This window comes from Beauveria bassiana, assembly GCF_000280675.1.
Source record: "Beauveria bassiana ARSEF 2860 unplaced genomic scaffold BBA_S00005, whole genome shotgun sequence".
NCBI classification, from domain to species: Eukaryota; Fungi; Ascomycota; class Sordariomycetes; order Hypocreales; family Cordycipitaceae; genus Beauveria; species Beauveria bassiana.
Window position 1 is genome coordinate 1,269,344 of NW_007930840.1, and position 16,141 is coordinate 1,285,484.

The following is a 16,141-nucleotide window of genomic DNA, read 5'->3' on the forward strand; positions in this document are numbered from 1 at the left end:
AAACCAACTTCCAACCAGGTCTTTGACTCGTTGCTGTTGCAGCTAGATTCTCTCGGCGGCTAGACTCTGAATCTTGGGCTCTGTCAGGCGGCATGGATCTAGAGCATCTGGGGCGACCAAACGAATGCTGAAGCCGTCTTGCCGTGACTATCTGCGAGGATAATTTGGCGAAACAATAGCGGTACGCGACTGATCGCTATGTGACAAGATATGTCGACGTGCGTTTGAGGGCGTGAGCAGCAGGTACAGGCGGCCATGTGGGCTGTCGGCTGAGAGGGCTTGCGACAATGGCGCTCCCAGATTAAAGAAAAAAAGTTGGCTCACGATCAGCGGGGTGAAGCGGCAGAGACAGTGGGTCTTGAACAGGGCGTTGTGGTATCCGTAGGTAATTAACTGTAGTCTTGGAGAGGCTGGGAGGTTAGTATCCGTACCAACTAATTTTGGGTAGCTTTACATGTATTTTGGGGAAAAGCTTAAAAATGTCGAATCTGAATCTTGGATTCATCATGCTTTCGATATAGTGAAACCATACCAGTGTGATCCCTTTTTCTATTTCAAACATGAATACGGCAGAGCTTGTTGTCAATCTATATATGTTATGTTCCAGGTAGAAAAGTAGATCGAATCTGAAAAAAAAAAAAAAAAAAAAAAAGAAAAAGACTGCGATATTCATTTGTCTTTACTCACCGTGCAATATTTAAAAAAAAAAGATCTAATCAACAACAAGCATCATCCCTTGTCTTGAAAAGCAGGATTACAAGCAGGCATAAGGCGCGGTACTGGCACACTGGGTACCTACCTAGGCACTTACCCCAAAAAAGCTCCCCACACTCATCAACGTGTCCTGATTCGCGCCCGACCATCACTTCCCATCAGAGCTCCTCTCTCCCTCGCATTTGCCAATCCATCCATCAAGCAATCCCCAATCGACAACCAAAGCGCCCGCCGAACGAGGCGAAGCCTACCGCCGGAACCCGAAGCGCAGCTACACTTTCCCTCACTCGTTCGACGTGGTCGCGACCAGGCCTTCCCCCGTAACCGCGCATAAACATGTACAACTCGTTCAATCGCATCCAGAATGTCTTTGGCTTCTTCACCACGGTAGCCTGCGTCTTTGGCGCCTTCATCGCTGCCACTGACCTCTTCTCCCCGCGCGAGCCGTCCGGCATCATTACCCCGGACAACATTCAAGTGTAAGCTGCTGGACCTTGACATGCTCGCTCGACTGGCGCGCCTCTAGAGGGGCGACAGAGGGAGGCAAAGAAAAAAAAAGGAAAGAAGAATATCTAGCTCACAAGCTATAGTGTCAAGGGCCGGCCGCACTACTACAGCACCAAAAAAGAAGAATACGCCGTCATCCGCTTCTCTCTCGACGCCGACCTCTCCAGTCTATTCACCTGGAACACCAAGAACCTCTTTGTATACGTCACTGCCGACTGGCCCGGCGCGGACAATACGACAAACTCGGCTGTCATCTGGGACAGCATCATTACCAACCCCAGCGCCGACCACCTCTTGAATATTGGACCAGCTACGTTGAAGAAGCTCCGAAAGAGCTCAGCTGGCAAGTCGATTGACCCGAACCGGTACGTGATGAATACCAAATCAACTGCAACCATCCTCCAAAAGCCCATGTCTGATTTTCTCTCTGCTAATATTATGGGACCTTTCAGCGGCAAACTTAAGCTCAAAAACCAAAAGCCAAAGTACCAAATCACGCATCCCTCTGGCAAGATTGCCCAGACGGAAGATGTCACCCTGAAACTGCACTATAATGTTCAGCCCTGGGTTGGTTTGCTGACTTGGAACCTGCCACGGGACCTCTTCTTATGGAAGACCATGTCCGGAGGCGAGAGCGACAAGCTAGCCCTTCCAGCCCTCAAGGTCAAGGAAGCCAAGGAGACCAAGGCTAAACCCAAGGCCAAGGTCAATAAAGCTAAGGCGTAAGCCATCGAGTCTCGATAAGTCATTATTGCAGATGTGGGAAAGTTTTGGATGTCGATATGACTTAGGCATCACCACAAAAGAATGAATCTTCGGCGTTATGGATGGTGAGCTGTTGTTTGACGAGAAGACTCGAGACTATATTTTGATTTCGTGTCGCCCGACTATAAACGAGATTGCTGCCGATGAGGGGTTCACTGCCGTTTTATTGAAACAAGTTATCTATCCCAATGCCATGCACCTCATCTATCTAGGTTGCGAAAAGGCGCTCCAGTGCCTTTATCTGTGCATTAGTCGTCATCTTTGCCCTCTGGATTCGACAACATACATTGCACTTCATATAGAACATTTTACCAGTAAACCCATCATACAACTCTTTGCCAGTTTCCAATCCACTGACCTATGCTTTCTTGGCTTCCTGGGTGCCAGCAACACCACCTCGCCCACGGTACCCGTTGCCCCTTCCTCTATAGCCTCTACCACGACCTCGGCCGCCCCGTGGAGCGTTCAAGTCTGCCGGCGGCGGCACATTTCCGTACTTTTGCTCGCCAGTCTTTCCTTGAGCTGCGCCAGTACGAGGACCGCTATTACCACGGTTACCTTGCCCGTTGTTTCCGTTGTTCTGCGAATTGCCGTTGGGTCCATTTCGGTACACCATGCTGCTGTGTAGAAGTTTCGGCTCGCTGTTGGCGCCGCCGCGGCCGCGGCCGCGACCGGAAGGTTGTCTTCCATTGACAACGCCACTCCAGCCACTACGAAGAGGTGCTGGGGCATTGGCGTCCTTGTACTGTGTCACACCGACCGAGCCATAGCCACCGGTTGTCATGCTCGGTGCTGCCGCCGCACGTCGCTGCTGCGATTTGCTTGAAGCGGACAATACCTGACGGTTTGTGGTGTTGAGAACACTCGACGCTGGCACGGTCTGTCCGCGAAACACGGGAGCGCGTTCGCCCAGTGTGGTTCCACTCATGAACGATGTATCCCAGACAATGTCGAGTAAAAGTGCCGTTGGGGTGCGGCTGATACCCACCACTGTGCCCCTTGTGGCGATAGGCACTTTGCCAGCCGCAGCAGCAAACGTCACGCGATCCCCGAGCTTGAAAGTTTGGTTTCCAAGTACCATCTCAGCATCTGACGGCTTCAGCAAGGCTGTACGGGGAACACCACGCAGTTTGCGAATCTCGCAATCCTGGGAAGCCTGGAAGACTTGTTCGCCAGCTTTCGCTAGCGCCATGACAATGTCCGAGTCGAGCTGCTCGGCATCCAAAGTGACCTTCTCAAACTTGCTCGTTTCTTGCTTCTTAAGCCAAGCAGAAAGATCCTTCAGTCTTTGAGATGCAACACTTTGATCGGGCCACAGATCAGTGTCATAAATGTCGCTCTTCTGAGCGTGCTTTTGCACCGCAGCAAAGAAGTCCGGAAACGTAACCATGTAGTTGGCAATGAGCTGAATAGCCAAGTTGCTAAACTCCCAGCCAGTGTTGGATTTGCGCGAGTATCCGAGCACCTTGAGCTTGCGTCCTTCGAACTTGAGATTGAGTCCCAGATTCAGCTTCAACCCGGCCGAGGTCAGCACCTGGAAAGAGGACGTAATTTTGCTTAGTACCAATGGGTGGACTCCGAGCTGTTTGGCAATCGCAAAGGACGGCGTGTACGGGTTTCCCCTTTCGGCCTGCTGGATGATAGATCGCGAGAATTCGGGCTCCTTGGTTTTCGGAACCGAGACCACTATTTCGGTTTTGCCATTGATATGGCCGGTGATCTCAAGAGGTCGTCCGTAGGCATAGTCGCCGAGGAAGAATGCTCTTGTTCCTTGAGGGAATTCCTCTTCAACTGGCAGAGCAGCCCTTTCAATGAATCGTTCGTCCTCATTCGTGACCTCGTCAACGACGGTCTGAGAGGCATAGATGCTTCGGATACTGGGATTTTCGGCATATTCCTTTATCATGGCGCCGCCCTCTGTCTTGATAAGGCCCCTCAGCATGTGGACTCCAGTGAGACACTCAACCTGACCAATTGTGATACCGAGCCGTTTTGCGTACCAATTCTCGAGGTACTCTGCCTCCTTGGCAAATTCCGCGGATTCGCGGTTCGTGTTATCCCTCATGGCGACGCTCACACCATCTTCGCCGAGTTCGTATGTAAAAAGTTCATCCTGAACCTTGACGACCTTGGCTTCTTGAAGGAAAGGAAATCCCACAAAGCACTTCTTTCCTAACCTTGCCTTCCAGGTTTCGGTCTTGCTGCGTGCCTCGGTCTCAGTCAGCGTCACGATGATACTCGGGTTGCGGCTATCGGCCTGAAAGACGTTGATGCCGTAGCCTTCAATGAGTTGTGCTGTATGAGGGAGCGTGTGAAGTGAGGGGAAGCCTGCTAGTGCGTCCATCTTTAGCATTGCGCCCTCTGTCAAAGCTGATTTGTACACCAGTCCCTCCATGCTCGGCAGATCAAAGATATTCTCGATACATCGACAATTTTGCACGTCGGGAAAGATGCCGGGAAGAGGAGAAGGGTAGGTGAAATTCACTTCTGGAGAATACGTGAATTTCAGAGGAACCCCAAAGCCATTGCGAGACTTTTCGTCGTCGCTAAGAAGCGCGTTCTTTGTCTCCATGGCGGCCAACAAACGCTTCTCGTCGATAAAGGGTATCTTGACGACGGCTTCCCAATCCATCTTTTTCCCGTTCATGTCCAATTCGAAATCTCGCGGGTAAAAGTCAATGATAGGAGAGCTGGAGTTTGTCATGAGGTCATGATAAGCCGTAGGTACGATCTTTTTGCTTCGGTCTGGCAAAACGCCCATGAGTTGTTCGTAAGGTTTGAACGGCTGCCCCTTTTCAAAGACCAGTTTGGCATTCGAGCCTTTGACCACGTCGGAAATGAGAGGCGCGTAATGGTACTTGTAAAACCAAGGCCAGGACGCGATTCCGCGATAGTAGTAGAAAAGAACCCATTGCAAACCCTCGACGTAATTTTCGCAGAGATTTGTTTGCTCCTCTGCATAGGCCGTAGATTCCCACTCTGGAAATTTTTGCAGGTAGTATTTGGTCTTCCAGGCTTGATACTTTTCTTGATAAAGCTTCTCATATTCCTCTTGGGAAGCCTCGCTGGAGTCATTGACCACTACAGCCTTATCATATGTTCTGATGACGCGATAAGCTGCAAGATTACCTTCCTCTTCCTCGCCTTCTTCATCGTCGTGATGGTCACCCGCCGACTTGGGGGGATATGAGATAATGAGATGTCGAAATCCATTGTCATCTTCTTTTGTGGACCAGTCCAGATGCATTGCGTCGGCAATTTCTTGTGCGAACTTCTTATCGGCCGCACTCAATTCTACGCCAAGATCCAATGCATCGTTCGAGCGCTTGGAGACGTAGGGGCGGATCTTTTGCTTCCAAAGATCACGCTGAGTTGTGGTGATGATGCGCTGTCCACTTTTGGACGTCTTTGCTTTGGAAGCAGCTGTTGTGTTTTGCAACTTCTTCTCCATCTGCTTGGAGGCAAACCACTTCTCATCAGCGATGTCGTGCTCGAACTGCTTAAGTTCGACCTTGCTGAGCTCGGCAATCATTCTGAGAGCACGCTTGATGTTGAGGACACCATTCTCATGTAGATAACCTCCTTCCTCAGGTAGAACCCGTTTGTAGATTTCAAACATGTCGGCGAGCGCACCCTCATTGATGTGCAAGCCAGGGAGGTTTGGCAAGAAATCGTTGCCAACAAAGAACGCCATCAGGATAAAATCGTCAATGACACGTTCTAAATCAAACTCGAATCCAAGGTCTTGCTGGTGCTTTAGTTCCTGAAATTCCATCTCCAGGTATTCTCTGACCATGCACAGGTGTAGCAAGAAGAAATTCTGATGCTCAAGTTCCTTGGACTTATTCTTGGACGCTCTGCCAAACGTGACTTCCTCACGGAGCAAAGAAAAGTGAGGGTCGTGGCTAAGAAGACCTAGCATGATCAAATCGGCATCAAGACCGTACAAGCAGTGTCGTACGTTGGAATTATAGCCGGGTTGCGATTTGGCATTTCGAATATACTCCATGATTTTGTGTTCACCTTCGCCGGGTACTTCGTGTCCAGACAGGACGATTTCGCAGCCCTGCCAATCGGTGTCTTCCGAGACCTTTTTGTTTACAAAATACTGTAGCTGCCGGGATAGTTTCGCCATGAATTCGGTTCCTGCAGAAGAATAAGCATATAAGTTGGCACAGCTAGCTGAGAAGTTGCATACCTGGTGTGATGCAATTGCTATCGAATGGTTCCTCTTTAGGCATCTCAACACCTTCCTTGATGGCCTTTTCGCGGGCCTTTTCGACCTCGAGCGCAGTACGAAATCGACGGGCTCGCTGCTGGTTCATTTTGGCGCGAGGCGCAACACCATCAATGGCCATGAAGAATAACTGCTTGGGCTTAATCTTGCCGAAAAGATGCTCAATGTAGTTGAAAATGCGTATGAACATTTCCTCCTCGCTTAGACGAAAGGTCGTATCCTCGCCGGCATCTTTGTGCGTGCAATTGTGGATAATGCCGTTCATATCGAGCTGTACAGCAATTAGCCATCGCTGCTTGTATTGGCGTCGCGATATCTCGTCATACATAGAGGCAGTCAAACTCGGGAATCCTATTTTCCGCAATAAGTTGCGAAATCGGCGGATATCGCTCAGAGAGCCATCGGAAAAATTTTGGCACACTATCCGGAAGTCAATTTTATATTTTAGAAATGAGACCGCGCGCCACATCACTGACCCCATGATGATGCTGATGTTTAGACACGTTTGTGCCACAAAGAGGTAATAATAGTTGATTTTACGTTACTGTCTTGGTCGGATGCGTGCCACGTGGATGGCGAGAGTTGGAGGGAGGGAAAACCGATGTCGCGGGGTCCCAAGGTAGCCAATGCTGTCGCAAAGAGAATGATTGCCGTGCGTCGCAGTCGTGACAGAGGAAGAACTGAGAGATGCAGTAATACCAGGCAGCTCGTTATAGAGTAAGGCCTGTCACACCTAGAATTGGGTGGCGTGTAACGCAATCTGCTCGTACTTGTTTGCTTGTTGCAAGAGGAAGGCAATTGCCTGCGCATAGATGGCGGTTGGGCTTGATCTGCCTGAGGGGCAGCACTGCGATTAAATATATGGGCCTGCTAAGCCAGGTACCGCAAGGACACCATGAAAGACCAAGTGATGGGGCAGTACTTGCAAGCCATGGATTTATACTTAGCTTCTTCGTTGTTGTAGCAGCTTTTTACGCAAACTCTCATTGGCGGCCAGGTATCTCTCGAGCACAGGCTGGTACCTTTGAGACGCATGTACCTAGGTACCTAGGTACCTAAGGCTGCAGATACTTGTGTACCTACAACCCCAATCGAGCGCCGCGCCATGACTAAGCCTAAGCCCTTCCTATCGCCCAGCCCCCCACCGGTTGGAGCTCGTTGGCGGCTGGGCTTTCACTTTACGCGCGACGCGTGCCTCTTACCTTTCATGCTTGCACCACAGCTGCGCCTCGGCCGCCTCGCAACCAACAATCAGTCTGCCATTGCGGTGCTTACGAGCTAGCATTTCTAATTTTTTCTCAACTGCAGTAACTCGATACCATTATTTCGAATGGCGCCTCTCCCAAGCATGGACCCCGACGTCGACGGTATGCTGGCTTGCGAGCTTCAATAGGTTTTCGCTAACACGCGTTGCAGTCGATATGGCCCACGATGATGAAGACGACCAGGGTGAAAGACTCATCAATGAGGGTATGAATCTGCCTGAAACTATACTGATAATGGACGCAGTCAGTCTAATTTGTCGTGTAGAGTACAAAACATGGAAGAAGAACAGCCCCTTCTTATACGACATGATTCTTGGGTGCGTACAATTCTGCAATTTTTTCTTTGTTCTCTTACCAATCCCAAATAGTACGGCACTTACGTGGCCTACTCTTACCGTCCAATGGTTCCCCGACGTCAAGGATGAAGGGAAAACCTTTCGGACGCACCGCCTGCTGCTCGGTACCCACACGTCCGACGAGAGCTCCAACTTTTTGCAGATTGCCGACGTTCAGATTCCCAAAGCGCTCGCGCCGAACCCAGTCGACTACGATGAGGACCGTGGCGAGATTGGAGGGTACAATAAGTCGGGAGAGGTGGCTGCAATAAAATGTGACATTGTCCAGAAGATTGAGCACCCCGGCGAAGTCAATAAGGCGCGCTACCAGCCTCAAAACCCAGACATCATTGCTACATTGTGTATCGATGGCAAGGTTCTCATCTTTGATCGTACAAAGCACCCGCTTCATCCTTCGTCGACCGGCAGAATCAAGGCACAAATCGAGCTAATCGGCCACAAGGCCGAGGGCTTTGGCCTAGCTTGGAGCCCCCACGAGGAGGGTTGCCTGGCTTCAGGAAGCGAGGATAAAACCATGTGTCTTTGGTATGTGCTGAAAGCTGTTTGTCCGGGATGAGTGCTAAATAATTCGCAGGGACCTGAAGAAGCTCGAATCTGATGTCAGAATCCTCAAACCTACACGGCGTTACACCCACCACACCCAAGTCGTCAATGATGTCCAGTACCATCCGATTTCAAAGAACTTTATCGGCACCGTTTCTGACGACCAAACACTGCAAATCGTCGATAAGCGCCATGACGATACGACCAAGGCTGCTGTAGTCGCCAGAGGCGGCCACTTAGATGCCATTAACGCCTTGGCTTTCAACCCCAACACTGAGGTGCTGGTGGCCACTGCCTCTGCTGATAAGACGATTGGTATATGGGATCTTCGTAACGTGAAAGAAAAGGTGCATACTCTGGAAGGCCACAACGATGCTGTCACGTCATTGTCGTGGCACCCCAGTGAAGCTGGTATCTTGGGTAGCGGAAGCTACGATAGGCGCATCATGTTCTGGGACTTGTCTCGCGTTGGTGAAGAACAGCTCCCTGATGATCAAGAGGATGGTCCTCCAGAACTGTGAGTATTGTCACTTCGATTAAGGCTTCTATCGCTAACATCAACTTTGTAGGCTTTTCATGCATGGCGGCCATACAAATCACCTTGCTGATTTTAGCTGGAACCTCAATGAGCCTTGGCTGGTGGCAAGCGCCGCCGAAGATAACCTTCTGCAGATATGGAAGGTTGCCGATGCCATAGTGGGCAAGGATGATGGCGAATTGCCCGTGGACGAGCTTGACCAATAGAAGCCGGTCGACACTAGGGAGGATTCTTCAGTTATGGATACTGGCGAGGATTCTTCATTTGTCATGAACACTAGTGAGGATTCTTCAACCTTCTCGGAATGAGAAGGTGAAAGATCTCTGACGTTTATGGAACCTTATAGACGACGGAGTTTGAATTTCACTTCCTGCGGCTGGGTTTTGGTTGCGATACCACGCTGCGTCTATGGCGCCCATTCGAGCACAAGTGTTTTTGCTCTGTTTTTTCGTATCTCTGTTCTAATGAAAAGTATTTCACTTGTTACTTTGTGCCGCATCCATGATATGCCCGCGTCCAATCCGTTTGCGTGCGCGTTCACTTGGTCATCACCACAGCTCACGTGCAATACCTAGGCAAACAGACTCAGTCGGCACCTACCTCTTGGCCTGGTACATGAAAAGTGCCCTTGTTTAACTCGTTTCTTTTTTTTTTTTTTTGGTTAGTTTCACACGCAAGACACTTTCACGGCGTTAGTAGATAACACCAGAGCTTCAGCCATCCTATTGCCGCCATGAACCCTTCCACCCCAGACTCGTGGAATCCGGACGCCGTTTCGCCAGACAGCTTCGGCCGACCGGCAGACGAGCCAAAACCTACTATCCGGCACATCGAATATGCTGTCGACGGCAACCACATTAAGCGGTTTCAGTTCACGGACGAGGACATGCAGCGGTACTTTGACGGCCGGGATCCGTACCTCGAGACGCCACCCCCCCAGGCCGCTGAAACGCCGGAGCAAGATGCTGCTCCTGCTGCTACCGCTGCACGGAGAGACGGTCTCGCGCTGCTGTGCCACAGCACGGAGCTCGCCGTAGAGATTGGCAAGCACCTGTGCCCGCGCGACATTGTAGCGCTGTACAGCACGAGTCGTGCCTTTCACGACGCCGTCGACCGTTACATGTCGGCCAGCGTCCGCGCCTGGATTGCCCACCAGGCGCCCGAGGCCGGGCATGTCTTTGACTTTCGCCTGTACAAGCGCGTCCTCGTGGCCGATCCGTCCGGTCGCACTTGGGACTATCAGTACGACACCACTATCACTGATGAGAAGGAGGAAAGCAGCACCAGCAGCGGAGCCCGGCGCAACGGCGCCGTCGATGCAGCTAAGGCGCAGGAGGTCCGCGCCGTCCCGGGTCTCAAATATCTGCAGCTCGTCGTTGGGCGCGACCGATGCTGTCGAGACATGCGCGCGATCCTGGCGCGTCACGGGCACCGCACGCCGCGCTCGATGCATGCGACCCTACTGAGGCTGTGGCTATGCCTCGAGGTGCCGACAAGCGAGCAGCGCGCGGCGCTGCTGCGCAATCGCGACGTCTGGGCCGACACGGACCTCTACAACGCGCAGCTGCTCTTTGTCAAGCTCGGCATGCACTTCAACGACCCCGTGTACGGGCCGAATACGTACGAGCTGCTGCACCTGATGATGGGGCAAAAGGGTCTGTACCCGCTGTGGCAGTTGCTCGCGCGAAGGCGCTTCACGCGGCTCAGCGAGGTGCTGGCGCTCAAGGTGCGCTACGACTTTCCGGCGGCGACCTCGCCGTCATACCCACGCGGCGCGCACCGCGACGGCGGCGATGCGCAGAATCAGCAGCACTGGAGCGCCGAGTTCTTCGGGGAAAGCATCCACGGGGTGCCCTACGCCGAGATTGGCCGCACGCATCTCGAAGGCTGGGGACGCCTCGGCGGCGGCGGCAGCGGCACCGCTCGGTCGACGCGGCACCTCGCGCGGCCGGATGAGCTGGTGCCGGTCGAGGCCGTAGCACGGGGCCTGGAGCTGGACGCACATCTTCTCGGCATGATGATGTGGGGCTACATGGACTGGGACACGGGCGAGAATCTGGTGCCGTCCGAGGACGAGCTGCGGCTGGCCGACGAGACGGTGCTGGCGGGCGCCGACACCAGCGGCCACTGGCGTCCGCGGCACGCCCGCAAGAAGCGCTTCCGGCAGCTCGCACCCGCCGAACGCCGGCACATCCTCGACCAGGACGAAGACGAGCGGCTGCGCGCCATGGCATGGTGCGGCGACACGGACGACTACGATTCCGCGAGCGAGGATGAGGATGAGGATGATGATCGCGGCGACGGCGGCAACGGCGACGACGATGAGGGCCTGCCGTGCTCACTAGAGGATGAAATGACGCGCGGATACATTTTGCCACCCGCCGACGATACTGTTGTCGTGCCGGCCGTGGATGACCCGGACGGCTGGGTCGGCTTCGTCACAGACGTGCTCATGAGCGGGCTGTCACCCGACGTCAGCGGCGAGGCGGCACTGAGGGCCGAGGCCTGGCAGTCTTACCACGACGCGGAGCTCGCCCCGGCGTGGGACTGGGGTCTTTGGCTGCGTCAGCAGCAGCAGCAGCAGCAGCAGCAGCCAGAACGAAGGGCCGAGGATACCATGTCGGAGGCGGCGGAGAGTCTTGCGTGGGAAGGAAGCGAGGCGTCGAGTGACTATGACGTGTCGGGCGACGAGATGTAAGCTAGGGCCGGCCGACTTTGCTTAAAACCAGACGTACGCGTCCAAGTAAAGCTCCTCAGAGTAAAGAGTACGCAATAGACTACGCGAGAAAGCTGGGGCCACGATCAATACCAATGTCCGTAGATAGATGACAGATGAATATGATGACGACAGGAATATAGCAAGATGACTTATGAAAAAAGGAAAGAATAGTAAGTAGTTGGACAATGCCCCTGCCGTGACTGGATTTAATAAAAAAAAAAAACCAAACCCCTTGCAGAAGAATCTAGACCAAAAGATGGTATCTAGTTCATGCAAGACCAAGATACACCATGTAACGCACCCTTTCGCTATGCATCCATCCAGGAACAATTCTTTGCTCTTTCTGCCCCCCTTCCTTGTTGCGTCTTTGCTCTGCAGGTGCGTAGACAACGCACACAATTTCTTGACAGCCAAAAGTCAAGTCTCCCAACAAAAAAAGGTTTCAGTACAGTCCAGAAACCAGGTCCAAGTCCAGTGTATGTGTTGTTGTTTGTAAAACGACGCGAATCCATCCCCGCTCTTTTGTCTTTGTTGTGCAGAAAATCGAGGCCAAGTAAATTCCCTTCCTTTCTTTCTTTCCCTAGCAAAATTGAAAGTCTGTAGATTCTTCTTTCCAGACCTGATCAACCCATAACAGCCGTGGTATAGTCACTTTTGTCTTCCAGCCTCTCGCAAAAAAACAAAGAAACAACACAGATTTTAAACCACATCCCGCCTGAAATAGTGTCCGACACTCCGTCCGAAGCCCTCCCAAAATAAAAAGAGAAAATAACAACAAATCCGATACACACCTGACCCCTTTTCCTCAAATCAAGAAGCAAAGTCCGCAGGGAAAATTCCATGGCCGAGGCCTAGGCGGTGCAACACGTCCATCATTCGGAAAAGGACATGACACGCGAATAAATGTACAAAAGTGTCTGCCACTCTGTTCTTGTCCACTTCTACATGACCACGGGTGAAAGCTTGAGGGGTTATCCATCATCACTAAGCTCCACGGTCCAAGCACTGCCCGCCAATCTCTAGGCAGCCGATTTGCTCGGGGGAGCAGCACCGCCGTTTTGGCGGCCGTCATTCGCACTGACGGAGAGGCCGCTCATACCGCTGGAGAGGAACGCAAAGGGGTTGTTCTCAGTGCCAACAGGGCCGCTGCTGTAAAAGTTGTTGTGGGCAGGGCCTGCTCCGGATGCGGGACCGTTTGTAGCCGACTGGAAGGCAGCCTCGGCAGCGCGGCTATCGAAAGGACCAGCACCGTGGGAGCCCGGGGCTGGGCCAAACGCCTGATTGTTCATGGAGCCGGGGTAACCACCAGCACCACCAGCCAAGCCGGAGGGAAGGAAGTGGCTCGGCGGGCCGGCAAAGTGCTGATTGTAGCCAGCACCGGAATTGAAGGCATTGCCCGAGTTAAAAGGGCCTGGTCCAGGAGTGCCTCCCATGGAGCCTTGACCCATGTTGTACTGAGACGAGTTATCCATGGGAGAGGGATAACCCGAATCGGCCACAACAGCAGCACTGGCACGACTGGCTCCACAGCGAAGACAGCACACATTCTTGGCAAAGTTGTGGTAGCCGCAGACTTCGTTGCCGCACTTCCAGTCACCGGCACGGAAAGGAACAACACCGCCACCACCGCCACCACCCATGCGCCCACCGTGACCCATGTGGCCATGACCGCCATGGTGTGGAGGAGGCATGATCTGAGGAGGGCCGTAGCCGCCGCCACCGGCATTGCCGCCATAGCTAAAATTGTCGCCAGCTGGGCCAGAGCCTGCAGCAGGGAAGGAGCAGCGAAAGCAGGCGGTTCGGCGCTGGAAGTTGGAAAAGCCGCAGGAGGGGCATGTCCAGTCACCGGGGCGAGGACGGTTCTTGCTGGGAGGAAAGGGTGTAAGAATATCTTGAGCGCGGTCGAGGACTCTGCTAGAGGACGGGGAAACCTCGATGGCCTTTTCGTTGAGAGCTCTACCGTTCATGCATAGACTTTCAGCAGCCTTCGATATTGTTAGTAGGTGAAGATCGTGACACGACTGCTGGTGATGGCAAGGGAACAACGTACCTCCTCGTGGGACGAGAAAACGGCAAAACCGGTGCCGGTAGGCTTGTGCTGCTCAGGAGTTCGAAGAGTCCAGAATGCAATGGGACGGCCTCCGAACTGGGTGAACCAGCTCTCGAGCTCGGACTGGGTGGTATCGTGGGGCAAGCCAGACATGTGAAGAACTTTGCTTCTCTCGGAAAGAAAGGCACGAACATCGGCTCTGGCGTCCATTGGGCGAGTCAGAACGTCGGGGTGCTCCTGGGGGGGCTGAGACTTGCGAATGAGGCCGCGAAGAACTCGAGCGAGGGTGATAGCCTCCTCCATGGCACGGCGAGGCGAGGCAGGGGCCAAAGCCTGCAGATGAAAGGGAAGGTTATGTTTAATGGGGGCGCTGGACTGAACAGGCTCGACCTCGAGAGCGGCACAAATGTTGGAGAGCATCGAGGGGCCGAAGGGTAGAGACTCGGGGTGATGTTGCTGCCAACGTTGATATTCAGTGCGGAGATCGAAAGTTCGGGAGTGCTGCAGATAGGGGGGTAGGACGACAGCCTTGTCGCGAGCTTCACGGGGAAGCTGCACCCGGAGGTCCCATGCATCGAGGGTGACGAAGGCAAAGTCGAGGTTCTTGGAGGTCAGGTACTCGGTAGCAAAGGCGTCGAATCGAGAAATGGCGTCTCTAAAGGTTCCCGCGTTTCGGACGTGCTCCCAGGTGAGGGTGGTCAGGCTCGCTGAAAAGTAAAGATGTTAGCAGGGGTGTGAGGTGGCCAGGATCCGAGGCGGCCGAGTCGAAGATGATTTGACGTGTTGAAAGAGGGGATGGGACACGAAATGAATGAATACGTACTGCACAGAGGCGTGATAGGAGTGTTGACGGGCTTAACGAGGACACTTTCGTGTGTAATCTGATATTGAGCAGTGGTTAGAATCGAGTCCAAAGAGATGCAATGCGGGAGTAGTTGGTGGACATGCCTCTTCGAGAGTGTTGGCATCAAGCAGAATCCAGCCGAGCTCAATGACCTCGGCCGAGTCCTTTGTAACATAGACGCCGTGCTCATCGCAAGTGGTAGCAACGTGAATGACGACGTAGCGCTCGACGCTAAATTGCGAGCTCTGTTGCGAAGACATTTTTTTTTGTCTAGGGGAGGCTCGGGACTCGTGAGCAAAAGGTGGAGATTGGGCGAGGCAAGAGAGCGAGGCCGTCGCGTCGGGAAGAATCAGGCGCGGTCCCGGGGAAAAAAGCTCAACGTCGGCCGATTTGGGAATGTGGGAATGCGAGTAGGGGCTGAGGGGAGACGGGCCAGGCTCAAAGAGGCGGCGAGGGGGCGGATTCAGGTCGCAGCCGAAGGTCGAAAAGGAGGCGTTGTTGAAGGAGGCAGAATGTAGAAGCAAGCGTGAAGAAAGCTTTCGTCAAACGACAAGCCAGGTAGTCAGTGGGGGGCGGCAAGATGTGCAGGGGGAAGTAGGTGAAAAGTGAGCACAGGATGAAAGGGTGTTGGAAACGGTTTCTCCGTAAGGATAGGCGACAATCGGGCAGAATGCGCAAACAATCCCACACTGCCGAGACGGACAATGGGGCCAAAGGGAGGGTGAGCTCTTGAAAGGAGAGGATGGGATGGCGGGAGTGTGCGAGGCAGTAAATAGAAAGATGGGTGGCTTTGAAATTTTGGAAAAGGCCGCTGGTGGTGTGAGGTAGTTGTGGTCCAGAGGTAGAGCCAACTTGGCAGGTAAGTAGGTGTACTTGGCCAAGCAGCAGGGCTGCTGATGGACTTAAGTACCTATACTTGATAGAGTAGTGAGGTAGTAAAGAGCAATCCCAAATAGAACCTAAATAGATAGGTAGAGGGTCACTGTCTGGCAATATGTTCAAAATTCATAAATGTCTACGATAGGTCAAAGGTATGAGGGTATTGGGTAGACAAATACCAAGCAATAGGCAGGTAGCAAATAGGCACTTCGACACGTACAGTAAAATAGCGTGCAGCGTGATGCATCGAGTCGTGGCCAACCGGATGCCAATGTCGGGCCATGCCGCTACTCTATTATATACCTGGGAAAACAGAAAAGTTGAGAAAGGAAAAAATGACTGGCTACCTAAATACCTAGGTAGGAGCATACTGCCGGTCTGATTCTGAAAGGAAAGCCACCTCATTGCAAACGACACACAGCTTTCGTTGTGAGGGCCGCCAGCTGCGCCGACGGGGAGAGAAGAAGCAGACGGGACTGGCCATTTGAGAAGCATCATTTCAGGGAAATAACAGTGACGATGCAAAATCGGTGCGAGACAAAAAGCAACGTCCATTGATGGCATAGAAAGGAATAAGCAAAAAGACGAGTCTGCACTTCGTTACCATGCCAAAAAAAAAGTACCTACCTGTTTATTAGTGTGTAGGTACCTGTTGCCTAGGTAGGTACCAAATTCAGGGGACCGTAACGGGACGGGCGTCGCCAGCCCAAGCCAGCTCAGGCAC

The 16,141-nt window shown here is 52.9% G+C and overlaps 5 protein-coding genes across 5 annotated transcripts; 3 read left to right on the plus strand and 2 right to left on the minus strand.

Annotated features, from left to right (window-relative positions):
• Positions 1 to 1,050: 1,050 nt before the first annotated feature.
• Positions 1,051 to 1,947, plus strand: BBA_02674 (signal peptidase subunit; the record flags this gene model as incomplete). Its single annotated transcript, XM_008597771.1, has 3 exons — positions 1,051 to 1,193; positions 1,305 to 1,586; positions 1,674 to 1,947. The coding sequence occupies 3 exons, from the start codon at positions 1,051 to 1,053 to the stop codon at positions 1,945 to 1,947; spliced, it is 699 nt and encodes a 232-aa protein (XP_008595993.1).
• A 397-nt stretch (positions 1,948 to 2,344) lies between these two features.
• BBA_02675 (XRN 5'-3' exonuclease) lies at positions 2,345 to 6,704 on the minus strand (the record flags this gene model as incomplete). The annotated part of the gene is made up of 4 exons (XM_008597772.1): positions 2,345 to 6,132; positions 6,185 to 6,494; positions 6,550 to 6,643; positions 6,700 to 6,704. The coding sequence occupies 4 exons, from the start codon at positions 6,702 to 6,704 to the stop codon at positions 2,345 to 2,347; spliced, it is 4,197 nt and encodes a 1,398-aa protein (XP_008595994.1).
• Positions 6,705 to 7,571: 867 nt separating this feature from the next.
• On the plus strand, positions 7,572 to 9,131 carry BBA_02676 (nucleosome remodeling factor CAF-I subunit; the record flags this gene model as incomplete). Its single annotated transcript, XM_008597773.1, has 6 exons — positions 7,572 to 7,590; positions 7,640 to 7,693; positions 7,754 to 7,805; positions 7,857 to 8,369; positions 8,419 to 8,904; positions 8,957 to 9,131. 6 exons carry the CDS (start codon positions 7,572 to 7,574, stop codon positions 9,129 to 9,131), a joined length of 1,299 nt encoding a protein of 432 aa, XP_008595995.1.
• A 527-nt stretch (positions 9,132 to 9,658) lies between these two features.
• On the plus strand, positions 9,659 to 11,623 carry BBA_02677 (putative histidine kinase group protein; the record flags this gene model as incomplete). Its single annotated transcript, XM_008597774.1, has 1 exon — positions 9,659 to 11,623. The coding sequence occupies one exon, from the start codon at positions 9,659 to 9,661 to the stop codon at positions 11,621 to 11,623; it is 1,965 nt and encodes a 654-aa protein (XP_008595996.1).
• A 1,040-nt stretch (positions 11,624 to 12,663) lies between these two features.
• BBA_02678 (centractin (ARP1)) lies at positions 12,664 to 14,798 on the minus strand (the record flags this gene model as incomplete). The annotated part of the gene is made up of 4 exons (XM_008597775.1): positions 12,664 to 13,629; positions 13,695 to 14,401; positions 14,518 to 14,575; positions 14,691 to 14,798. 4 exons carry the CDS (start codon positions 14,796 to 14,798, stop codon positions 12,664 to 12,666), a joined length of 1,839 nt encoding a protein of 612 aa, XP_008595997.1.
• Between the last annotated feature and the right edge of the window lie 1,343 nt (positions 14,799 to 16,141).